The 26,418-nt window shown below is 44.2% G+C and overlaps 1 protein-coding gene across 1 annotated transcript in view; it reads left to right on the top strand.

Annotated features, from left to right (window-relative positions):
• Positions 1-16,230, top strand: part of CDS1 (CDP-diacylglycerol synthase 1) — a 91,896-nt gene extending 75,666 nt beyond the window's left edge. The window contains exons 9-13 of the mRNA XM_040417996.1: positions 1,504-1,572; positions 5,582-5,734; positions 9,042-9,161; positions 9,296-9,399; positions 12,787-16,230. Coding sequence (XP_040273930.1) covers positions 1,504-1,572; positions 5,582-5,734; positions 9,042-9,161; positions 9,296-9,399; positions 12,787-12,898 — 558 coding nt within the window. The 3' untranslated portion in view covers positions 12,899-16,230. The remainder of the gene's footprint in view (positions 1-1,503; positions 1,573-5,581; positions 5,735-9,041; positions 9,162-9,295; positions 9,400-12,786) is intronic.
• The last annotated feature ends 10,188 nt before the right edge of the window (positions 16,231-26,418 follow it).

Raw genomic sequence — 26,418 nt, 5'->3', positions numbered from 1 at the left:
GGAGATGTGAGGCCGCACTGGCCACCAATGATGGGGGATTCGGAACGTGATTTTAACTGGGAGGGGGGGGGAGATGTGAGGCCGCACTGGCAACCAATGATGGGGGATTCGGAACGTGATTTTAACTGGGGGGGGGGGGAGGAGATGTGAGGCAGCACTGGCCACCAATGATGGGGGATTCGGAACGTGATTTTAACTGGGGGGGGAGATGTGAGGCCGCACTGGCCACCAATGAATATAATATTGGGGAGCGAGGGGGTCTGCCCCCTCCTGCCTGGCAGCACCTGATCTCTTACAGGGGGCTATGATACGCACAATTAACCCTTTTAGGTGTGGCACCTGAGGGGTTAATTGTGCAGATCACAGCCCCCTGTAAAAGATCGGGTGCTGCCAGGCAGCAGGGGGCAGTCATGTACACAGTTCTCAGTATATTCTAACTTGAAGCGTCCCCATCACTATGGGAACGCCTCTGTGTTAGAATATACTGGTCGGATATGAGTTTTCACATCTGCGATCAGTCTGTGTGAAAGTTGCCAACGGCCACGAATCACGGACGCGGATGCCAATCTTGTGTGCATCCGTGTTTTTTCACGGACCCATTGACTTGAATGGGTCCGTGAACCGTTGTCCGTCAAAAAAATAGGACAGGTCTTATTTTTTTGACGGACAGGAAACCTGGATCACGGCCGCGGATGAACAACGGTGCATTTTCCGAGTTTTCAACGGACCCATTGAAAGTCAATGGGTCCGCAGAAAATCACGGAAAACGGAACAACGGCCACGGATGCACACAACGGTCGTGTGCATGAGGCCTAAGGTGCATGTTCATCTCCTGTGAGATTAAAGCATTGGGCATGTCCAGTCCTTTTTCTACCTTCCATACACATGGACGGCTCTGGACGACATTCCTCTAATGCAGGGATGCCCAACCTGCGGCCCGCCAGCTGTTGCATAACTACAACTCCCAGCATGCCCAGACAGCCTACAGCTATCAGCCTACAGCAGGGCATGGTGGGAGTTGTAGTTTTACAACAGCTCGAGGTCCAGAGGTTGGGCATCCCTGCTCTAATGTGTCTGGCCTTTTATTTTCATACATCAGATGATAATGGAAAAAGGGGACACAACCTACATGTGATCTCCACAAGTTTCCCAGAAGATGCAGAGAGTCCTACAGACGGACAATCCAATGTGTTTCCATTTCTAGGTTTAGTCCTTTTTTTTAGTGTTGCTGTAGGGCAGTCATTCTTACCACCGCCCTTGTCATCAGCGGTGTATTCTGTGTTGACGATACGCACCACATATCCCAGCATGTCCTGTATTGTCCATTGTTCTGGTCAGTGGCTATGTTCGGGATAGGTGTTCTCCTAGGCTAATGTATCCCTATAATTTTACGGCAGGGATCTCCGCACCATATGATTCAGTGGTATGCTTAAATGAAGAAACCGAATACATTGAAATTATATTTGTTTCTACCTTTTTAATTGTTACTCTTTGATATTTTAGCTGTCGCCCAAAAAAACATGGGAAGGATTCATTGGTGGATTCTTTTTGACTATAATATTTGGATTTATGGTGAGTTCTCGGAGTTTATCATTGCAGTTTAGAAGATAAGCGGTTCATCGGTCACCATAATGAAAGATTTCAGAGTACTATCTCTGTATTTCACCGACTTATATGGTGTCATCTCTGACTTGCACTGTAAGGTGGATCCATAGAGCCCCAAGCACTGTGTATACAAATGATGATAGAAAATGGTCTGGAAACACAATACGTGTAATAGTCATATGCTTCAATTTAGAACATAAACATACTTTAGCATAAATGTGTAAGACTTTCTACTTGAATTTAAAGGGGTTATCTCATGATTAATGTAAAAAATTAAAATCGGACACCATATAGCCCATGAAAATCTCTAGCAAAGCTAGAACCAGCCCGGTACCTCACATGGATCCAGAATGACCCATTCATTGCTCCAATTGCTTTGCTAGATGTACAGTTGCAAGAAAAAGTATGTGAACCCTTTGGATTGATGGATTTCTGCACAAATTGGTCATAAGATGTGATCTAATCTTCATCTAAGTGACAACAATAGACCATCACAGTCTGCTTAAACTAATAACACACAAAGAATTACATGTTACCATGTTTTTATTGAACACACCATGTAAACATTCACAGTGCAGGTGGAAAAAGTATGTGAACCCTTGGATTTAATAACTGATTGACCCTCCTTTGGAAGCAATAACTTCAACCAAACGTTTCCTGTAGTTGTAGATGAGACGTGCACAACGGTCAGGAGTAATTCTTGACCATTCCTCTTTACAGAACTGTTTCAATTCAGCAATATTCTTGGGATGTCTGGTGTGAATCGCTTTCTTGAGGTCATGCCACAGCATCTCAATCGGGTTGAGGTCAGGACTCTGACTGGGCCACTCCAGAAGGCGTATTTTCTTCTGTTTAAGCCATTCCGTTGTTGATTTACTTCTATGCTTTGTTCTCCCTTCTATGCTTTGTTCTCCTGCAAAATGTCTTGATAAACTTGGGAATTCATTTTTCTTTCGATGATAGCAATCCGTTCAGGCCCTGACGCAGCAAAGCAGCCCCAAACCATGATGCCTTCACCACCATACTTCACAGTTGGGATGAGGTTTTGATGTTGGTCTGCTGTGCCTCTTTTTCTCCACACATAGTGTCGTGTGTTTCTTCCAAACAACTCAACTTTGGTTTCATCTGTCCACATAATATTTTGCCAGTACTGCTGTGGAACATCCAAGTGCTCTTGTGCAAACTGTAAACATGCAGCAATGTTTTTTTTTAGACAGCAGTGGCTTCCTCTGTGGTATCCTCCCATGAAATCCATTCTTGTTTAGTGTTTTATGTATCTTAGATTCGCTAACAGGGATGTTAGCATATGCCAGATACTTTTGTAAGTCTTTAGCTGACACTCTAGGTATCTTCTTCACCTCATTGAGCAGTCTGCGCTGTGCTCTTGCAGTCCTCTTTACAGGACGACCACTCCTAGGGAGAGTAGCAGCAGTGCTGAACTTTCTCCATTTATAGACAATTTGTCTGATCGTGGACTGATGAACAGCAAGGCTTTAGGAGATACATTTTTAACCCTTTCCAGCAATATGCAAGTCAACAATTCTTAATCGTAGGTTTTCTAAGAGCTCTTTTGTGCGAGGCATCATTCACATCAGGCAATGCTTCTTGTCAAAAGCAAACCCAGAACTGGTGTGTGTTTTTTATAGGGCAGGGAAGCTGTAACTAACACCTCCAATCTCATCTCATTGATTGGACTCCAGTTGGCTGGCACCTCACTAGGATTAGCTCTTGGAGATGTCATTAGTCTAGGGGTTCACATACTTTTTCCACCTGCACTGTGTTAACATGGTGTGTTCAATAAAAACATGGTAACATTTAATTTTTTGTGTGTTATTAGTTTAAGCAGACTGTGATTGTCTATTGTTGTGACTTAGATGAAGATCAGATCACATTTTATGACCAATTTGGGCAGAAATCCATATCATTCCAAAGGGTTCACATACTTTTTCTTGCAATTGTATTTCAGCCTGGCAGCTCAGGGGGCATTTCCTTACTCGGGGTGTGTCTTTTCTGCTTGGGGCATGTCCCTACTGCTGTACCCCCCTTCCTGTAACTGTCACAGCTTCTATAAGAAGATCCATCTGGAGCAGTTGGAAGGATAGAACTGAGAATGTGCCACCACTTCAATGTTACTGAGGTGGATGGAGCAATAAGGAAAAGAAGAAACAGGTGGCGCTATCCAATTATATTGTATTAAATAACTCAGTGGCTATCTAAAATTTTTAGTTACTTGCAGTATTCAGATCAAGGTGCTGGTTTGAAAAATGTAGAATATTTTTCTTGAGATAACCCCTTTAATCTATATCTCTTCCTCTCACGGCAGGATGATCCTTTGATGCTCCTATTATTGGTTCACATAGAATGATGCCCCTTTAAGTTTCTCCACACAGTTGATGTCCTCTAACGCAGTATGATGTTCCCTTAAAGCAGTTGTCCACATTCGGGAGCCTTGACCTCCTCCAAGTCACCAGACCTGTGGAGGGAAACATACTTACCTGCTCCCCATTGCTGGGTTTTGGCTCCTTCAGTCCCCTGCTGCCACTGACATGCTCCAGTCCCGTATATCAACATAAGGTTTGACATGTGCCACTGTGGCCAATCGTTGGTGTGTGTCCCCCATGCGGGTTACCCTTTTAGTGCCCCTTTACATAGTGATGTCCTCCACACACTATAATGTCCCTTACACATAGTGATGCCCCCTTAAGTGCTCCCATAGAGTGATGCCCCTTATTGTCTCCATTTTGAAAATGTACCTTCCCCAGGTTCCCCTGAAGAACAGAGCGAAGCAAGTCTGCCTGTCTGTGCTGTGACGGTCTGTGGCTCAGCGCAGTAGGTGCAATGACATCGCTGCATCGTACCTGCCTTCACTGAACGTGGGTGCAATGCAAGGGTCAGACGGCTGGTATTTGTGGTCCAGATTTGGACTGCGGTATGGCAGTTGAGTACCCATGATGTTAAGCCATAGATCTTTCCTTAATATGTAAATTCTTGGTTAATCCCTTTAAAGTGGTTATCTGGGAATTGGATCAGCGGGGGTCCGACTCCCTGCACCGCGAACGCTTACGACTCTTTTTAGGCCAGTGATGTCGCCATACATTGGTCACATGGCCTAGGCGCAGTTCAGTCCAATTCAAGTGACTGACAAAGCTGCAGGCAGCGGCTCTAGCCATGGGGTTCTGGTCCTTCCGCTACAGCTGATAGATGAGATTGGTATCTATTGTAATTACATACTTGGACATCTTTTCATTATCCTTTTGTAGCACAAATCTTTGCATATGTTGTTGCATTTTCTTTTTCATATATTTAGCACCTGACATTATTGATGTCATTTAGAGTTTTTTCACTTATATTTTATCACTTGCACTTTATATGCACTGGTCATTTTAGAGATTTATCAAATATTATTATTTTTTGTTTGATTTATGTATTTGATGTGTTTTGATCATTGAGATACAATACCTTATCAGGGGCAGATTGTGTGGGAGGTGGAGGTTTATTAATTATTATTTTTGCCGTACACCTCTCATGTAATCTTATTTTGTAATGTTTTTTAACATTTTTTGTGATCATGTTTTGGATACTAATACATTTTGGGATTTAATCATGGTGTGCACCATTTTTTTCATGTGCCCTTTATTATAATTGGTTGTAGTGCTTTTGCACATGGGTAGCATTCTTCTTTTCAATTGATATTGTGGTGCCTGCTTTCTACTACATTTACAATTCAAGTGAAAGGGGCTGAGCTGCAATACCAAGCACAGCCACTATACAGTGTATGGAGCTGTGCTTGTGAAGAGACCGGAGCTCTGGTGAGCGCAGTAGCCTCTTCAAACAGCTGCTCATCGGGGGTGCCAGGAGTCAGACCCCTGCTGATCTGATATTGATGACACATCCTGAGAATAGGCCATCAATATCAAATTCCTGAATAACCACTTTATGTTCAATAAATGCTCTTTTTCTTTATTTATTTTTTTAGTTTTCGTACATTTTAGCTCAGTTCCATTTCTTTGTGTGTCCTGTGGAGTATAACGGTGAAACCAACAACTTCTCGGCCACCTGTAAACCATCCGAGCTGTTCAGACTCCATGATTACACAGTTCCCCCATTTCTGCACTCACTGTTGGGATGGGTAAGTGCTCGTCATTGTTTTTATAGAGACATTCTCCATTGAATTCCATAGGAGAGCGTAAGTCTAGGGAAGTGCACTGCTTCCTATTGTAACGTACGTGGCCTGTGCCCGCTGGCATCCTCCTGTTTCCCCTGGTGGACACAGCTCCCAGAGCAAATCCTCTTGTTCCTCGGATCTCAGGCCTTAGGCTGCCTTTGAACGCATGATTTTCGGCTCTTAGGGTGCCAGCGTGCATGCACCCTCGCTTGAACCTTACCGCCAGGCTATAGCTTTACCATATTGGGAATTGTGGAATTTCAATACTTAGAAATCGAAGATGTATTACTAATTTCTTTATATTGATATATTGTGCTTGTCAATAAAGCAGTGATCTATATTCTAAACATAGAAATACACTTTTCTCAATAGGGAAAGGCTATAGTAAGTAGTGTTTGTAACAAAATCGATGAGAAAATCCAGCTCTTTTAAACAACAGGAAACACTTTATTGATGCGGTAAAAACTTTCCACTCCTCATACGCAAAAACAATCTACGCGTTTCGGACCCTCATGTTTCGGTCCTTAATCATGACATATACCAAGCAGTTGCTTATATACGCCTCCCACACCAATCCATAGTGGTTTAGATGTCACATGACTAGAAGCTCCTTGATAAGATCAGAACACATAATATTCTTTTAAAAAAACTTTCACAATCTAATAAAATCAAATCAAAGAAAAATCTTCAATGCAATATTTGGCTGCAGACATATAATCAGTTATACTGCAAGATCAGATCCTGTCTTTTATTTAAACCTATTGGGATGTGTGTACTTAGTCGGAACATCCAGAAAGCCTCCTCCGATGGTCTCCACCTCGCAAGGGAGCGGTAACCCTTTCTATACCTTGTGCAATCAGGGCTGAAAAATGGATTAGTGTGGGAGGAGTATATAAGCATTTATGTCATGATTAAGGACCGAAACATGAGGGTCTGAAACGCGTAGATTGTTTCTTGCGTATGAGGATTGGAAAGTTTTTACTGCATCAATAAAGTGTTTCCTGTTGTTTAAAAGAGCTGGATTTTCTCATCGATTTTGTTACAAGTCCTAAGCAACAGCCGTGTCCAGGCTGGCGTCCGTGCTCACAACAGGTGCGAGCTGCAATTTTCTATTTTCATAGTAAGTAGTGTATTTGATATGTACATGCTAGGACACAGCTCTGCCATCAGCATGTTGATGTCTAGTCCTGTCAATCAAGCAGAGGGGGGAGTGTGCAGAGCACAAGGGCATTACAAAAGTTGTGCTCCAAGGATTCAGCCCCGCCCCCTGGTGCTCCAGCCACCTAATCTGCATATGAATAAAGAGCAGATATCTTTGCAGCTGTTTAACTTACAGAAAAAAATAAAGGTATTGGTTTAATCAGCATGATCAACCCTACCAGGCAGTTTGTCTTGTTTAATAGCATTGATCATGCTGACAGAGGGTCACAGATTTTTCAGAAAGCTTTTAAAATGTAATAGGAAAGTTTTGATCGGTGGGGGTCCCAGCGTTGGGACCCCAACCAATTGCTTGAACGGGGAGTTGGAATTGAGATGGTCCCATAGACTTTTATATTGAGCCTGTCTTCATTCCTCTCCCGCAGAAAACAGAGAGTGTAATATGCAAGCGCTTCCCTCTCCTATTTCTGGAGATCAGTGGTCTCAGCACTCAGTGGGGGTCTCAGCCTCTATAACATATCAAAAGTTTTCTGAAAACTCTTGAATATCAGCACGTTTGGGGCCCATTGTATTATGGATGTCCTCGACAGCATTAAAGGGATATTCACAGGATAGGAGATAACCATTAGCTCGGGGAGATTTCTACTGCTTGGACCCCTGCAAACAGAGCGGCAGTATCTGCGCTGTCACTCCATTCACCCCTATGAGAGTTTTGCTAGCTAATAGATGCTTAGCTATCATGGAACTGCCATAGAGGTGGAGTAGCATTCCCCATTCTCATGATCAGTGGGGGGTCCCATCGGTAGGACCCCTACTGATCTAATGGTTATCCCCTATCTTGTGGTTAGGGATAACTTGATACAACTGGATTACCCCTTTTAAGCAGTAATCGTGATACCGAACACAGTGTAATTTGCAGAGATACTACAGAGACTAGACTATACTACAGATATTGCAGAGACTACAGTACTATGCCATGTGTTGGCCCCACTTGCACAGCTATTAAAGGGCTTCTATCACCAGAATCATTGTAGTGAAACAGGTTGATCTCTGACATTTGTGCAGGTTAGCAGAAGCTAGCGTCATCACGTCTGGCCCTGACTTCCCCAAGTCTTGCTTTTGCCATGCCCTTCAGTACCTGGCGAGGTCCAGGAGAGGCTCACCAGCAGTTCTTCTCTTTACTGTGCCAGGTACTAAAGCAGGTCAGGGTTAGGCATGATGACGTTTACATTGCCTGGTCCTGTCAATCAAAGTGCAGAGAGGCGCTGCAGGTAGAATGTAGCCTGTAAGGAGTGATGGCAATGCCCCTATTGCTTTTAGAGACTCATTGTCATATATTAAAAGTTCAGTTTTATCAGAAGTAAAGCCACAGATGGGGCTGGGACCAAGACTGCTAGCTTCTGCTGACCTGCACACATTCCGCAGATCAGCCTGTTTCACTACAATGATTCTGGTGACAGAATCCCCTTTAACCCCTTAAGTCCCAGTGCTGTACATGTACAGTGGAAGGAGGGGTTTGAAATACGGTGCCTGCTCGTGTTTCAAACAGCGGAGGCCCGGGGTTAATATCTGTGACTGGCGATAAGACATTTAACCCTTTAGATGTCGTGGTCAAGTGTGACCACGGCATCTAAATGCCGAAAAAACAGAATCGCACTCTTCCAGGTCAGGAATAGCTCCCCATGCGGCAATCGGGGGAGCCGTTCCTTCACTGTCTTCAGAGAAACCCAGCCTATCAGAGCTGTAGTTCCTATGGAGGCCTGCAGGTGTCAGGCCTCCATTGGATAACCGCAAATGGTCAGGTCTCCTAATGCAGTTTTGGAAGCCAAAACCAGGAGTGAATTCAAAATCGAAAAGTCGTATTTGTCCTGTGTACTTTCTCCCCTTTCCTGATTTTGACTTCCAAAACTGCATCATAAAACCTGACCGTGTTGCCGTACCCTTATTCCATGACTTTTCCTCCCGTTGCTCATCACATATAGCTTTACACAGTATTTCTCAGTGGTCTATGTCAAGGGTTGCCCATGGTCATTGATTTCTCTATATTATCTGAGAGTTTGTTTAAGATGCAAGAATTTCACACTTACATTGACAATAATGCCTGTTTTTCCAGACAACAGTCCGTCTGTACCCATTTCAGATACACAGCATCGCCCTATCAACTTTTGGTTCACTGATTGGGCCATTTGGAGGCTTCTTTGCTAGTGGCTTCAAGCGAGCCTTTAAAATTAAGGTAGGCCCCCCTTTATTTATTTTTTAAGGAAATGTGATTTCCACCACTTTGACAATATTCTTTCATTGTTTATGCCTATACTCCCAGAATAAAGTGCAAATGCCTAATGATATTTTCGGTATGATATTTTCCAGGATTTCGCTGACACTATTCCTGGGCATGGCGGGATTATGGACAGATTTGACTGTCAGTATTTGATGGCCACCTTTGTCCATGTGTATATTGCCAGCTTCATAAGGTAAAAAGGTCTCCCATCTCGTATTACCTTTAGCATAAGGGGGTGTAGGGAGTTATACATTTTTTAATGAGAATTATGCTGAAAGAAAATTATTTGAGGTTTAGAGAGGTCTCTGTATCACCTTCACTACTGAATTGTACATTGTAATGTTAAAGAGGTTCTCCTGGCTTTTTAAAAGATCCATTTTATGTTCCCCCCTGTGGAAAGAAGATTGTTTAATAAGTGCTTACCGGTCCCTCTCGCCATTGATGCCGCCCTCCCCGCTGCACTCACACAGGCTGCAGGCTCCTATACCAGGGTTCTGGCTGGATGTGTGTGCTTCTTTTTCTATTCAGCGGCCTTATAGTAACTGGAGCTGAACAGGAAAAGGGTACACAACTGTCCAGGACCCTGGAAGAAGAGACCACAGCCTGTGTGAGTGCAGTGGGGATGGCAGCTTCAGCGGAGTAAGGGACGGATCTTTTCAAAAAAGGCAGTGGAACCCCCTTCAAAAAATTTCCATATTCGTTTTTGCTAACCACAATCGTATCACGACCTGGATATTTCATGGGACCATTGTCAGTGGCTGTTCTGACCAAGATTTCACATTTGTAAAAGTAAAAATTTGGCGGCAGATACCAGTTAGTTGAGAGAGTTTTGATGTAAATCATGTGAAGTAAACCTGGATGTGGAGAATGCCGTTTCCTTGTGAATATTTGAAGTCATGATGTCTGAAGCTGGGGCTTCTCGTTTTGGATTTGGCATAATCAGATTATCTGCTAGAACTTGCCTAAATGTATGATATTTCAATATTTAATATTTCATCTGACATCGGTCTCTCCGAAGCGTGTATGTATTTTCATTTTGAAGAGGGAAGAAAGCCTCTGCCAGACACCTCAGGAGGTGTCTTATCTCCCTAAAGAACAAAAGGATTGGGAGAAAAAAATGTATTTGCTAGATCCTTCTCTCACCCGACATCATCTGTTGGGACATTTGGGAGCTCCCCATACATGTTAGATTGTTGTCCTGTCGGACCAAAAACTGCAGGTTTGGTTGACAATACACAATGTGTCTGTGGGACACTTACCAGCTTGAAAGAACATTGAAGAAACTTCAGACCCCCCAGTCCATTTTTATAGTTCTGACGATATTTGGTATTACCAAAGAATTCCATATTAAGACACTGTTAAAGGAAATATTAATTATTAAATGCAATCAGGGGTTACAGGAATGGTCCTACAAGGGTTAATGCAGGGTTGATGGCTAGGTAGGGAAAAGGGTTAACCTGGGGTTGGTGAAAGAGTTAACATAAGGTAATATTGCAGGGATATGGCTAGGTGGGCAGAATGTAGGGATATAGGAATGTATATGGTTGGTGGTATAGGGTAATGCAGGGGTTAATGCTGGGGTAGCTGTGGGCTATGGCAGGGGAGAAAGAGTTACTCTAAGGGTAATTGGTGGCAGTGGGATGCAGGGGGAAAATGATTGTAGGCAGGAAAAGGGTTAACTGTAGGGAATGTTTGTTGGTATAGGGTTCAATGCAGGGCAGGGTATATGAAGGGGTTAATAAACAAAGGATTCGTTGGTGGTATAGGGTTATAGTAAAGCAGGGGTTAATGCGTTGGTGGTATAGGGTTATAAAGCAGGGATTAATGCGTTGGTGGTATAGGGTACTCAGCCATCCAGGGGTTATTTGCTTGTCTTCCAGGGGTTAATGCTCGTTGTCCTGGGGTTGATTCTCGTTGATGCTTGTCTTGCAGAGGATGATTCTCTCTTAGGGGCTGATCGGCTCAACTGCAGAGCCGCCGGACTATTTAAATCCGGCAGCGCTCGCTCCCGAGCGGCCTGCGCTGCAGGTGTGCGCAGGCAAGTCCACGTGAGCTGGCGCCATGATGCAACGTCACTGCACCAGCATGCGCGTCCTGGCGCGCGCTACCAGACGGGGGATGCTTTGATCCTACCGCCTGTAAAGTGATTACGAATCTTACAGCGCCAGAGGTCTGCGGCATACAAAGGCAGGGGAGCCCTTTGTTCCCCTGTCTTTGTAATGCTAAACATCTCCGGACCTATTGATCCTCTGTCTTTTTTGAAGTGACCGCAACTGGACATAATTGTACAGTCATCTAGGCGGCATCGGGGGGTGGGGAGAGGTTACCCGTGCTTGGGGGATATAGTTTTGGCCACATTTAAGCTAATATAAGTATATATACAGTACAGACAAAGGTTTGGACACACCTTCTCATTCAAAGAGTTTTCTTTATTTTCATGACTATGAAAATTGTAGATTTACACTGAAGGCATCAAAACTATGAATTAACACATGTGGAATTATATACATAACAAACAAGTGTGAAACAACTGAAAATATGTCATATTTTAGGTTCTTCAAAGTAGCCACCTTTTGCTTTGATTACTGCTTTGCACACTCTTGGCATTCTCTTGATGAGCTTCAAGAGGTAGTCCCCTGAAATGGTTTTCACTTCACAGGTGTGCCCTGTCAGGTTTAATAAGTGGGATTTCTTGCCTTATAAATGGGGTTGGGACCATCAGTGGCGTTGAGGAGAAGTCAGGTGGATACACAGCTGATAGTCCTACTGAATAGACTGTTAAAATTTGTATTATGGCAAGAAAAAAGCAGCTAAGTAAAGAAAAACTAGTGGCCATCATTACTTTAAGAAATGAAGGTCAGTCAGTCAGCCGAAAAATTGGGAAAACTTTGAAAGTAAGGGCTATTTGACCATGATGGAGAGTGATGGGGTGCTGCGCCAGATGACCTGGCCTCCACACTCACCGGACCTGAACCCAATCGAGATGGTTTGGGGTGAGCTGGACCGCAGAGTGAAGGCAAAAGGGCCAACAAGTGCTAAGCATCTCTGGGAACTCCTTCAAGACTGTTGGAAGACCATTTCAGGTGACTACCTCTTGAAGCTCATCAAGAGAATGCCAAGAGTGTGCAAAGCAGTAATCAAAGCAAAAGGTGGCTACTTTGAAGAACCTAGAATATGACATATTTTCAGTTGTTTCACACTTGTTTGTTATGTATATAATTCCACATGTGTTAATTCATAGTTTTGATGCCTTCATAGTCATGAAAATAAAGAAAACTCTTTGAATGAGAAGGTGTGTCCAAACTTTTGGTCTGTACTGTACGTATATAGACAAACACATATATATACACACACAACCCGAGGCATATGTATATATGGACATGCACACAATACAGGGCATATATGCATATCCATATATACACTGGGCCCAAATACAGGGGACATATACATCACACATATATCCCCACTGGCCATATAGGGCAAATAGAGAGATATATATATATATATATATATATATATATATATATACCACTTCCCTCTACAGACACTGTATTTTTAACCCATCTTTTACTTTCTCCAGAGGTCCAAATCCCAGCAAAGTCCTGCAACAACTATTAACTCTGCAGCCAGAACAACAACTAAACATCTACAAAGTATTGAAGACCCACTTGATGGAGAAAGGGGTCCTCTAAGGAGCAACGCTGACCTGACCTGTAACCTGTGTTCAAAGACTATTTCTATGGCGCCGGAGCTATTGCACTGACCCCAGAGCATTCAGCCAAAGCCGGTCAGTTTTCCCTTGCTAGTTCCCTGTAGAAAAGGCACAAGGCTTCCTTCCTCATGCACACTGAAGCATTGAAGCTCTGAATGTCCTTTATGGATACTGTGATCCAATAGCTCTTATTTCCATGTGCGTATACTAAAGAAGGGGGCAGTTTTCCTTTAGTGATGACTATGCACAGTTTCTCGCAGGAAGGGACTGACTTACGGTTTGCTGTTCCCCTTGTGTACCTCCTCCTGCTGAATAGATGGAATCCTGACTCCACTCTCTTCATATTGCTTTTATGGGATAGATTTTATGTTTTGCAATGTTTAAATGAGCGTCAACATTTTTTTTAATAGATTGTATTCTTTTTAAGTTTTGTCCTTGGAGACAATGTAATGCATTTATGGTATTTATTGACTGTACCTGTGACACATTGAAGTCATACAGTGCTACCACATAATGCTGATTTAGAGCAGCTTTACATGAGTAGAAGGTTATGATGGCCTGCGATGCCTTCTTCTCATCCTTATCAAAAGGGAAATGGTTTTACATAAAAAAACAAAACTCCTAGGCATGGCATAGTCATGGAAGGAGGGGAACTTGTTCATGACAACCTATGTACTGAAATAGTACAGGATTATGCTGAAAACTGTGAACTCTTTCAGTTCTGTCCAAGTAGATTAGTGAATAATGTCCTCAGAATGCGGATATCTGTTTCTACACCCCATCTTGTACCCCAGCCAGAGTTCCTGGGGCTTTAGTATAGGACACATCCCTTGGATCTGAGGAGTCTGTCCTGTTCATGCCTCATGTGGTTCCTTTTTGCATATACAGCCTTTGTGTGCACTAAATCCTTCTTCCTGAATGGAAGTTTACTGCAGTCATGCCGCCGCTGCACTACAGTAATACACGTATAGATCATACGAGTGTATTACAGTAGTGCAGCGGCGGCATGAAGCGCACGGCGTCATAGCAACCAATGACAGCTGTTAGCAGGAATCCAGGTCGGCATACCACGGACGTGTGCATTCGGCCTAATACTGAGAGCCTGTGAGTAGAATATCATGTTTAGAGGGAAATACTGATCATTACTGGGAAGGGTATGTAACCACAAGGGCTGACTATGAAGAAGAGAGAAGTCTAAGTATCTTAAGTTTCCTGACGTCCTGATCCATCACAGCTAGGCATTATTTTGTTTTAAACACTGTGCAAAATTGCTTGAAGGGGTATTCCCACCTCAGACATTGATGGCATATCGCTAGGATATTTCATCAATGTCGAATAGGTGCACGTCTCACCTCTGGGACCTACTCCTACCTCTAGAATGCGGCCCAGAGAGCACACCATTTAGCTATTTTCAGAAGTCCCATAACGGCGAATGGAGAACGCACTGCGCATGCACGGCCACCTCTCCATACACCGATGGGAATGCCGGAAATAGACGCTCCAGCGCTCAGCTATATTCAGTGTGCTCTCCTTCACTTTAGAGGGCACGATCTCTTATGAGACTTTCAGCGGGGACCATCAGTCCGTGCCTAAGAAAATCACTGTATTTCTGTGAGAAAAAGGAAGCTATCCGGACATGTCAAGTGTTCATATGGTTTGTCTGAAAGACCCCTCCATTATATATGATATAATGTGAACCTAGCACTCCCCTTAGGACCCTTTTATTTAGACATGTCACACCACAATTGACTCTAGTCAGCACTTTTATTAATTAAACTGGTATTTCTTCACTGGTGATTCTGTACATACTGGGGCAGATTTACTAATAGTGTCTTACTTTGCACTGTGTAAGAATATGAATCATATACTTAATGTTAGACAAATGTACTAGTTGTGGTGCGTGGACCTTTGTAAATTTGGAGTGTCGTAAATCCTGCACCAGATTTATGCTTGAATTTTGTCCGTGCGCCAAAAAACTGTCTAAGTTATTGCCACATATAAGTTGGCGTAGTTTTACTCCAAAAATGCACCAACATTTTGGCGCACGGGGCCACATTTAGGCTATGCCCCCTTGTTAGACGAGGTGAAAAAGGTTACAATAGTGTGTAAAACGGTTAGTAAATATGATGCAAAGCATGCACCAAGTTTTTTGGCACAAACGGGCGCAGAGAATCTGCCCCTCTGTTGGTATAATCTCCAAGAATGAACTTGCATTTTAAGTTGAAAGACCATTTCCCATGGAGAATGTCTATGGTACTTATAGATATGTGTCATAAAGTTCAGATGGGTTGAGTCCTAGAAAGGGGATGCCTTCCTCCAGCCACATCAAGTGGGAGAGTGCCCTCACTCGGCTGTTTCTGTATCTGTCATATACTTCATTAACATTGGCAATTTAGGAGGAAGACCTAAAAGGATACCTTAAATCTGTATACATATACCGTATATCATGTGGTCTTATGGTCCACAGCAAAGTCCATGTCTAGAAGTAGCAGAACAGAAGGATGTCCGCATTAGTAAATCGCCCTTTGTAGATGTGGTTATGTAACAATATCACTTTCATTGTGGTTCCTAAAGGAGATTACACTTCTAGTAGTATTGAATTGCTAGTTAGGATTGTACTTCAATAATAGAAGATCCAAAAACTCATTAAAGCATCTCTATATTAGCAATGAAATGGGTAGAATATATTCTGCTTCTTGCTGGCACAATGTCCAATATTTCTGAACCATCCAGTACTGTGATGTACAACATGTTTCTTCATAATCTGTTATGTCGGGCACACCTCTTGTTACATTACGTTCCAAACCTGTTCTATCCTATGACGGTTTATTGTCTGCAGATTTTACATTTACGTTTTAACTAAAAGAATAGATGCTTTTTCATTATGGGGAAAGACATTAGAAAGCAAGTTCTAGTTCATGCCCTGAAAGATAAGCAGATAACTGCAGTCTATCCATACACTGTAGCCCATTCTTCGGGTCTACATCTTCATGCTTCCATAAGCATATACTGTCATGAAGTAAATGCCAGATGTTAATAAAAGCCACATTTCCAAGGCATCTAAGAACTTTGTTTTTTGCCAACTTATTTTTTGCCCTTTTTCAAATTGGTATATATTTATTGGTGCCTTGGAAGTTTGGCTTTTCATGACATATGTTGGGATATTGGTAGAATACTACTCCACGTTGCACAGATTGGAGTTTGGTGTTGGAGACTCCATAGACTACAGTAGGGTAGAGGGCATCTGTCAGCAGATTTGTACCTATGAGACTGGCTGCCCTGTTCCATGTGTACTTGGCAGCTGAAGGCATCTGTGTTGGTCCCATGTTCATATGTGCCCGCATTGCTGAGAAAAATGATGTTTTACTATATGAAAATGAGCCTCCAGGAGCAACTGGGGTGGTGCCGTTACACCTAGAGGCTCTGCTCTCTCTGCAACTTCTGCACCCTCTCTACTTTGATTGACAAGGCCAGGCATGATAATGTTTACACTGCCTGGCCCTGTAAATCAAAGTAGAGTTGCAGAGAGAGCTGAGCCTCTAGGTGTAACAGCAATGCCCCGGTTTCTCCTAGAGGATGATTTGCATACATTTAAACCTCATTTTTCTCAGCAATGCAGGCACATATGAATATGGAACCAACAAAGATGCTGTTAGCTGCCAAGCTCACATGTAAGGGTACTTTCACACTAGCGTTTTATTTTCCGGCACTGAGTTTCGTCAAAAGGGCTCAATGCTGGAAAAGAACTAATCAGTTTTATCCCCATGCATTCTGAATGGATAGTAATCAGGCAAAAGAGAAAACCGCAGCATGCTACGGTTTTATCTCCGGCCCAAAAAAAACTGAAGACTTGCCTGAATGCCGGATCCGGCATTTTTTCCCATAGGAATGTATTAGTGCCGGATCCGGCATTCAAAATACCGGATCAGTCCTGCGCAGACCAAAGAAAAGGTGAAAAAAAATAAATGCCGGATCAGTTTTGCCGGATGACACCGGAAAGACTGATCTGGCATTCCAATGCATTTTTCTGACTGATCAGGATACTGGTCAGTCTTACTAATGCCATCAGTTGGCAGGCAGTTCCGGTGACAGAACTGCTTGCCGGATCACTCTGCCGCAAGTGTGAAAGTAGCCTAACAGATCAGCCAGTTTCATAGGTACAAATCTGCTGACAGATGCCCTGTAAAGGGAACCTGTCAAGTCTCATCTGCAGGCAGAGTATTATATAGAAGGAGGATGTGAGAAGATGATATATGTAGTCTTCTGGGAAAAGATTCTGTACTTACTGATCTAAAACGATGCTTATTTTGGACTTGGGGGTCCAGTGGTGGTACTTCTCAGTGATTGACACAGTCATACAGTGGGTTATTAAATCATTGAGTAGGACCTCCCGCTGGACTCCTAAGCCCGACAAGTTTATACAGTCTTTTTTCCATTAAACTATAAATCAATGTGCTCCGCTCCTCCTGCTCTAGAACATGCAGCTCACACACCATGTTCAACCTGACAGGTTCTCATTAAGGACTAGATATGATGGTTTCCGTTAGATGAAGGCCTAATATGTTATTCATCTATGTGAGATGTTTAACTAATGCAGTTCAAAAGCTCCAATGTTGAACATGTGAAAAAGATTTAATAAAATGTCCAATTCCAGAACTTTTAATAGGGACTGTTCCATGTATGCCATAGCAATTTAGAAGCTTCCCCATGTTTTGGTGTTGTGTATATATATATATTGATTTCTCTCTTGGAAACCCAACATGCACTAATAAATCATAACCAAGAGAAAAATAAATAACAGCACAGGCTCACATCAACGTCTTGTTTTCTGTTCTTCTGATCCGTTAGAACAGTGATGGGCAAACTGCGGCTCTCCAGCTGTTGTAAAACTACAAATCCCATCATGCCCTGCTGTAGGCTGATAGCTGTAGGCAGACTGGGCATACTGGGAGTTGTAGTTCTACAACAGCTGGAGAGCCGCAGTTTGCCCATCCCTGCATTAGAAGGACAGAAAGAAAAAGGGACAAAAAGTCCTGCAACCGTTTTTTTTCTATCAAAAATAACTGATCTCTGACAGAAGTGACACAAACAGATCATAACTGATGCTCAAAATATGGATAGGAAGAACATAAATGGTGATTTGAACTCAGCCTTAAGCCACGACTGTATATATTTTGCGGAACGGAACAGCTGGCCCCTAATAGAACAGTACTATCCTTGTCCGTAATGCGGACAATAATAGGACATGTTCTATCTTTTTGCAGAACGGAAACGGAATGCACACAGTAACTTCCGTTTTTTTTGTGGAACAATTGAAATGAATGGTTCCGTATACGGTCCGCCAAAAAAACGGAACAGAAATGGAAAGAAAATACGTTCGTGTGCATGAGGCCTTATCGGCACATCAAATAGAACTATTAAAAGTCAAGATATCCGCCTCTTCTCATATATCAAAGGCCTCATGCACACGGCCGTGTTCTGCGGCCGAGAGCGGTCCGTGGTAACCCGGCCGGGATTCCTTCTGACAGCAGGAGCGCACGGCGTCATTGGTTGCTATGCCGCCGCTGCTGTACAGTGATACACTGGTATAGATCATACCAGTGTATCACTGTACAGCAGCGGCGGCATGAAGCGCACGGCGTCATAGCAACCAATGACGCCGTGCGCTCCTGCTGTCAGAAGGAATCCCGGCCGGGTTACCACGGACCGCTCTCGGCCGCAGAACACGGCCGTGTGCATGAGGCCAAAGGCTGTGAATAAACAGGGTTTCCTTCCTTTTCAGAATCACAGCTTGATCTAAAGCAGATTCATATCTGTAAGATCATAGTCACACATGCCATACTTATTTTAAGAAATATATATGTTATTCAGTTTGTGAAAATGGGAGAAAACCCTATTCATATGCAATGGAATACCATCCGCACGGATTTGAGAACTTGCTACAGATTTCAGCTATATTGTGAGGTGAAACCTGAGGCACAATGCACATGTGAATAGAAAGGGGAATAAACAGCAGATTTTTACAGGATTCACGGTTTGGTAATGGAGCTTAAACTTCCCAGGAACCTTAGTTGGCTAGTCCACCAAACTCCCCTATACACATTCATGCTTGATTCAGCATGTGTTCTTCATAGAAAGTGGGGAATAACCTGCTGGCAGACACCACGGGAGGCAGCTTATATCCTGTGGGAACAAAGTATCATTTATCTAATGTTTGTGGCCAGTTTTATAGTAATATTATAGGGACACGTTTATTTTTTGTTTAAGTTCTCAGTAACGAATACATTGCTTGTTTTTAAAGGAAGTCTGTCAGCAGTTTCAACTAGGCTAAACTGCTGACAGCACTAGGTGGGGGCTGGGGAGAGCAGTAAAAACATTTCTTTTGTGGAACGTTTATTTTCAGAAGTAGTGAGAATATAAACTTTTATTCGGTCTGATTCTGCTCCAGCAAGTGCCCAGGGTGGGCCTTCACTGTTAAGTGATCTCTTCATAGAGTTGCTTCACAGCCCCTCCCCTGTGCTCTGAGTGACAGCTGTAGCATCCAACCAGGAGACTAGTACAGCTGTCACTTAGAGGAGAGGGGCTATGAAACAGGTCAATGCGGAGAACCTCCACCTGGGGAACCTGCTGGAGCAAAATCCTGATAATAAAGACTCCACAAAAGGTATGTTTGTACTGCTCTTCCAAGGCCCTACATACTGCTAGCAGCAGTTTAGCATGGTCATAACTTCTGACAGACCCCGTTTAAAATCATACCCTTAGGCTGGTTTCACACGGGCGTTGTGGGAAAATGCACGATTTTTCCGCACGAGTGCAAACCGTTTTAATGCGTTTTGCACGCGCGTGAGAAAAATCCCCATGTTTATACCCGGACTTCTTCACAGAAGTTCGGGTTTGGGATCGGTGTTGTTTAGATTTATTATTTTCCCTTATAACGTGGTTATAAGGGAAAATAATAGCATTCTTTATACAGGATGGTTAGTGAAATGTCCATTGAGGGGTTAAAAATAATAAACAAATTTAACTCGCCCCATCCACTTGATCGCGTAGCGCAGGGCTGGCCAACCTGCGGCTCTCCAGCTGTTGTAAAACTACAATTCCCACAATGCCCTGCTGTAGGCTGATAGCTGTAGGCAGTCTTTGCATGCTGGGAGTTGTAGTTTTGCAACATCTGGAGAGCCGTAGGTTGGCCATCCCTGGCGTAGCGGATCTCTTCTTTCTACTTTCTTCAGGACCTGGCTAAAGGACCTTTGATGACGTCACTGCGCTCATCACATGGTCCATCACCATGGTGATGGACCATGTGATGAATGCAGTGATGTCACCACAGGTCCTTTTCATAAAAAAAAAGAAAGAAGACATGCCAGGCTGAGCGTTCAAGTGGATTAAGGTGAGTTTATTAATAGTTTTTTTACTTTTTAACCCCTCCATCACTATTTTACTAAGCATTCTGTAGTAAGAATGCTATTATTTTCCCTTACAACCATGTTATAAGGGAAAATAATAAAGATCGGGTCCCCATCCCGATCGTCTCCTAGCAACCATGCGTGAAAATCGCACCGCATCCACACTTGCTTGTGATTTTCACGCAGCCCCATTCACTTCTATGGGGCCTGCGTTGCGTGAAAAACGCACAATATAGAGCATGCTGGGATTTTCATGCAACGCACCAGTGATGCATGAAAATCACTGCTCACGTACACAGCCCCATTGAAGTGAATGCGTCCGGATTCAGTGCGGGTGCAATGCGTTCACCTCACGCATTGCACCCGCACGGAATTCTCGCCCGTGTGAAAGAGGCCTTAAAGTTAAATTTAAGTCACAAGTAGCATTCCCTTCAAGTTCTGATTGAATATAGCCTATTAGGCAATATAACTACAGTACTTCCAAGACAATATTTTTTTAAGAGACCAAAGTAACCTTAGTAAATCTAAGCACAAAAAACAAGGGAAACAAAGTATATATTTTTTCAGTTGGCTTTTAGGAAAAACATATTGTAACAAGCAATATTTTTTTTTCTTGAAATGATAAATTGCTGCTTTTTGATGCCAGACATGTAAGGGTACTTTCACACTAGCGTTAAAGTTTTCCGGTATTGAGTTCCGTCATAGGGGCTTAATACCGGAAAAAACCCCATCATTTTTGTCTTAATGCATTCTTAATGGAAAGCAATCCGTTCAGTATGCATCAGGATGTCTTCCGTTCCGTCCCTTTTATGGTATTTGGCCGGAGAAAATACCGGAACACTTGCATTAACACGGCATTAATTTCCATTGAAATGTATTAATGCCGGATCCGGTACCAAGTGTTCAGGAAATTGCCGCATTGACTGATCCGGTTTTCCAGGCTGCGCATGCGCAGACCTTTAAAAATGTGAAAAAAATAAATTCCGGATCCGGTTTTCTGGATGACACCGGAGAGACTGACCCGGTATTTCAATGCATTTGTCAGACGGATCTGGAAACAAATGATATCCGTTTGCTTACGGATTTCCGGATCCGGCAGGCAGTTCCAGCAACGGAACTGGCTGCCGGAATCCAGCAACGCTGGTGTGAAACTAGCCTAAGTAAACTAATTTAGGAAGACTTGAATATTATTTTTAAGTTTGATTCGTTAAATGTACATATTTATTTTTCTTGTGTTTATATGAAAATAAAGTATATTGAAACTTATGTCTCTTTGTCTTGGTGCTGCTTTCTTTCTGCATAAGAGGGATAATCCTCCAAAGTACTGTTCTTTGTATTTGATTTAAAGAGGACCTTTCATGGAATTTGTTTTGTTTAATTAAGTACCTTTACTTGCGGGGTACCTTCCGCTGATGCTGCCATCCTTGTTCTTTTTTTCAAATACCCCTCACATGAACTGCTGTGCTCCCCTGCTGAGCATCGGTTCCCTTGCAGTCCTCTGGCCCACACTCCTCTCCTGCGTCACCCTCCTCTGGCTTGGAGTTTCTCGCGAGCGCCAGCCACTGCTGGGCCTGCGCATGTACAATGCTCTGCCCACTATGGGGAGAGGCACTGATCTTAGTGCGCATGCGCAGTGACCGACGCTCGCGAGAAACTGCAAGTCTGAGGATGACGCAGTAGGAGAGGAGAGTGGGCCAGAGGACTGCAAGGGGAGTGGTTATCTGGGCACATAGCTGAAGGTCCTGGGAACTTGCAGCCACAATTCCGCCCCTGGGCGCTTGCGGCAGCTCATTTGCATAGCTTTATAAAGTACTTTTTTCAGGATCTCTACGTAGGACAGACACAAGAGGTACTATTTTAATGGGGAGCAAACGTTCTATAATGCAATCTGAGCGGTCTAAAATGCTCAGAGCAGGTGATATAGTGATTAAGCTTAGAGGGACTCTAAGCACCATATCCGTTTTGTGGTCCGGAAATCGTGGATCCGCAAAACACTGATAACGGCCAAGTACATGCTGCCTTAAAGACAGTATAGGATATGTTCTGTCTTTAAGGGGCCGCAGAACGGACATACAGATGTGTACAGCAGTCGTTGTGCTGTCCCCATCTTTTGCCTCCATATTAAAAAGAATAAGTCTGCAAAAATTGCAGATCGGATGTTGATAAAACAAACGGTTGTGTGCATGAGCCCTAAATGAACAATGTACTTTGGAGAATATTTATAAAATAAAGCCCGTCATTTTACATGGCAATTAGTCTATCCCTCTCTAGCATCAGATGTGCCACAGTTATATATATATTAGACATTAAGCCCGTTACAATAACGGGCGCTAGAACACTGTTATGGGGGGGGGTACCTGTGGATGACACTGTTATGGGGGGGGGGGGGGTACCACCTGTGGCTGACACTGTTATGGGGGGGGGTACCACCTGTGGCTGACACTGTTATGGGGGGGGGGGGGGGACCTGTGGCTGACACTGTTATGGGGGGGGGGTACCTGTGGCTGACACATAGCATCTTATAACAGTGTCGCTGTTTAGTGTGAATGTAATGGCAGCGGGGCCCGGTGCTGTCACTGTATTGTACCGTCCCCGCTCAGAGTAGTAATACTTTGAATAACTGTAATAATAATAACGATCTTCACTTACTACATGGTGAGGCAGGAGGCCGGGCGCGCGGAGCAGGGGCGTCACTTAGTGAGTTACGCTACCAGTGCCTGGCCGCCCGCCCGGCCTCCTGCCTCACCATGTAGTAAGAGAGCGGGGCCGGTGCAATACAGTGTCTGCCCCCCGCTGCCATTACAATAGGATGCTGCACATGTAGTGTCCGTGGAGTGTGTGCCGATGCAGCGGCGTCTGGCCGCACTGCGCGTGAGGGGAAGCAGGCGCATGCGCAGTGCGGCATAATGAGTAAGCTAGCCGGCTCTGTGTGGACGGCTCCCCGGGATCTGTGACGGCTGAGCTGTCCCGTGTGCTCCGGGCAGAGTAACTGAAAGCCGCTGTGCCCGGCTCCCGGCGTCGTCCTCCCTGAGCACTTCTGTCCTGCTGATGTGCCCCCGAGCCCGGCTCTGCGACCTGGATTGGCGTGTGTGTGTGTGTGTGTGTGTGTGTGTGTGCGCGCATGCGCACTTCTATAATCGGCACACACGCACGTACACAGGGCTTTTATTAGTATAGATCTATATCCTCTATAATAAAGTCCCTGTGTGCATGTGCGACGATTAGTTAAGTGCGCATGCGCGGCGGCCAATCAACACACGGCGCTCCACGCGCACCGCCCACCCCTATGCATCAGCCCGCTGCTGTGCCCAGCTCCACCGTGCCTCCTTTCCCCCCCCTCCGGCTTCCTCTGCAGCTGACTGACACCCCGGGATCTGGGCCCGGCAACCGCCGCCTGCCACAACGTATCCTTCACAGACACCCTTATGCACTGCCCACACCTGCACACCGGGCAGAGAGTGGCCCAAACCTGCTGCAGCATTGCATACTGGAGTTCATAGAACTCCCAAAGAGCCTGGGAGGACAAAGCTGGGAGCACTGGGGATGGGGACCTCCTATTCTGGACCCCGGGTATCTGTCAGCACAGGGGGCACATGTTAGTCCCCGCAGCGGCTGCATGCTACTCGCTCCTATCTCACCCTAACCCCGTCCACCAGTCAGGAAATGGCCACACAGTAGCAAGTGAGGGAAGCTATCACAGGCAGAGAGCATTGTACATGTATTACACTCCAACCCCCATCATTACACTACAACCCTCATTGGAGTGTAATAATGGGGATTGGAGTGTAATATGTGTGTAATGATGGGGGTTGGAGTGTACTATGTGTATAATGTTGGGGATCCTGGGGTGTAAGGCGTCTGCAGATGAAGCTGGAGGGGGAGGAGGAGTCACGGCAGAGCTGGGCGCAGGTGGCGTGTGGAGCGCTGTGTGCTGATAGGTCCCCACGCCACGCATGCCCAGTATAACAAACGGCGCACGGACACAGGGCACTCACACAGGGATTTTATTATGTAGGATTACACTCCAGCCCCATCACATAAAATCCCTGTGTGAGTGCCCTGCGTCTGTGCCGTTTGTTATAGTGGGCATGCGCGGCGCAGGGACCCATCAGCAGCCCCCTCTGGTAACTCAAACCCACCCCCCCTCCCTCCCCAGTATCAATCTTTGGTGGCAGTGGCCACGGCGCACGTGAGTATAATGCTGCTCACTAACATACCATGGCAGCCAGGGCTTCAGTAGCGTGACTCCTGGCTGCCATGGTAACCGATCTTCACTACCGCTCCGTGGTCATATCGCCCACCCCTAGGATGGATATGGCCCCTCACCTCCACTCACAGAGACTGCCGCCGGACTCACATGTATGGGCGCTGCAGGCGGTGTCCGTACCTGCGTGCCGATTGGCCAGCGTGCCGTGCATGCACACTTAACAAATCGGCACACACGCACGGACACCACGCACACAGGGCTTTTATTAGTATAGATATATATATATATAAAAAAAAAAAAAGCACAAAGCATGGGACACAAAACCCCTAAAGAGTCACAAAATAGCAAGCAGGGCATACACTAAGCTTTGCAATGCTATTTTTCTGGCTTAGGGCTCTTTCACACGAGCGGATGCTGTGCGGGTAATCCGCTGCGTGAAAGAGCCAAGCCCCAGTGTAGGAAACGCTCTGTACATGGTGCAGACTTATAGGTCATCTTTTTTGATGGGTGTGAATTTACTATGGTTCAGCATAGAAGTACTTTTTCAACCAACCTAAGTTATTTTTATTTTAAATATCTCTTGGACCAGTACAAGCAACATTTGCATCATTTGTTGGTACAAGGAGATGAACCCATGGAACGGATTTTGTGTGTTACACACTTAAAACGATTGTTCATTACATATTTTAGCAGTAAAGGTCCCTTTACACAGGATTATGATCAGGCAGATTATTGGGAACAAATGTTTGTATTACTACTAGTTCCCGATAATTGGCCTGTGTAAAGGTGCTGCTGATCACTAAGCAGATACTCATCCATCAGGTGAAATCATGCATAAACTGCGATCTGCTGGCCAGAAACAATAAATCATGTATGAGGACGAGTGATAGCAGTAGCGATAGCTCGTCCTTGTACAGTCGAGGTGATTGCTGCATGTAAATGCAGTTCTTACCTCCTCTGATGAGCAGGCAATTATCGGGACGAAACGGTTCCTTTTCGATCTTTCCTGCTTAGTCAGTGAGTGTAAATGCACCATCAGAAAAAGTCCTGCTCATGGGGGTCTTACAGAGATCTATTAGGATAGTTTCACACACACGTGTTTTAGGAGTTTAATGAGGAGTGGGTTTATTGACCTGAACTCCTGTACTGCTGTAAGTGCGGGTGAACAGACCTGCAGTCAGGTGGGGACAATGCCCCTAATACACTGGAGATCAAAATTAGAGAACATACAATTTCCTTAGTGTCACTGTGTAGTCATATTTGAAATTATCCAAACAGGAGTAAAAGAGCAGTATTTTAAGCATATTTCATATATACATATATTCTGAAGCACTGTATAAAAAAACTTTAATCTGACACCTGGTGCTAATTTCTTAAATTATTCTTATTTAACTGGCAGCCTAACTTTCCAGTTTTCACTGACTTTTCAAGATGGGGAGCCGTTCTAAAGTGACTGAAACCATCATTGTCCAGATAATGGCCAAAGGGATGACCCCATCATCCATAGCAAGAGAAGTTAGTCATTCCAAATCAGTTTGATTTCTAGAATATTGCATCTTTACAGGTCCCCCAAGAAGGCTGGTCATCCATGAAAGACAAATATAAGAGAGGACAGGATAATGTGGGGAATCCCAATAGGCAATCGCTTCAACACTTCAGCTGGAATATCTCGCCAGTTCCCCACTGTCTTATCATACAGTGTCTCAATGTTTTAAGAGCATTTGAACTGAAAACCCACTCTGCAGTGACCAAACCTCTCATTAGCGGAAAGAATCAAAACACTAGATTAACCTTTGCTGAGGAGCATGGTGTGTGGACAGAGAAGTGGTCCAAAGTTCACTTTAGTGATGAAAGAAAGTTTAAATTATTTGGGTCCAATGGGAAACA

This window comes from Bufo bufo, chromosome 2 (genome assembly GCF_905171765.1).
Source record: "Bufo bufo chromosome 2, aBufBuf1.1, whole genome shotgun sequence".
Taxonomy (NCBI): Eukaryota; Metazoa; Chordata; class Amphibia; order Anura; family Bufonidae; genus Bufo; species Bufo bufo.
Note: the sequence above shows the minus strand (reverse complement) of the source record. Positions and strands in the feature narration are given on the sequence as shown.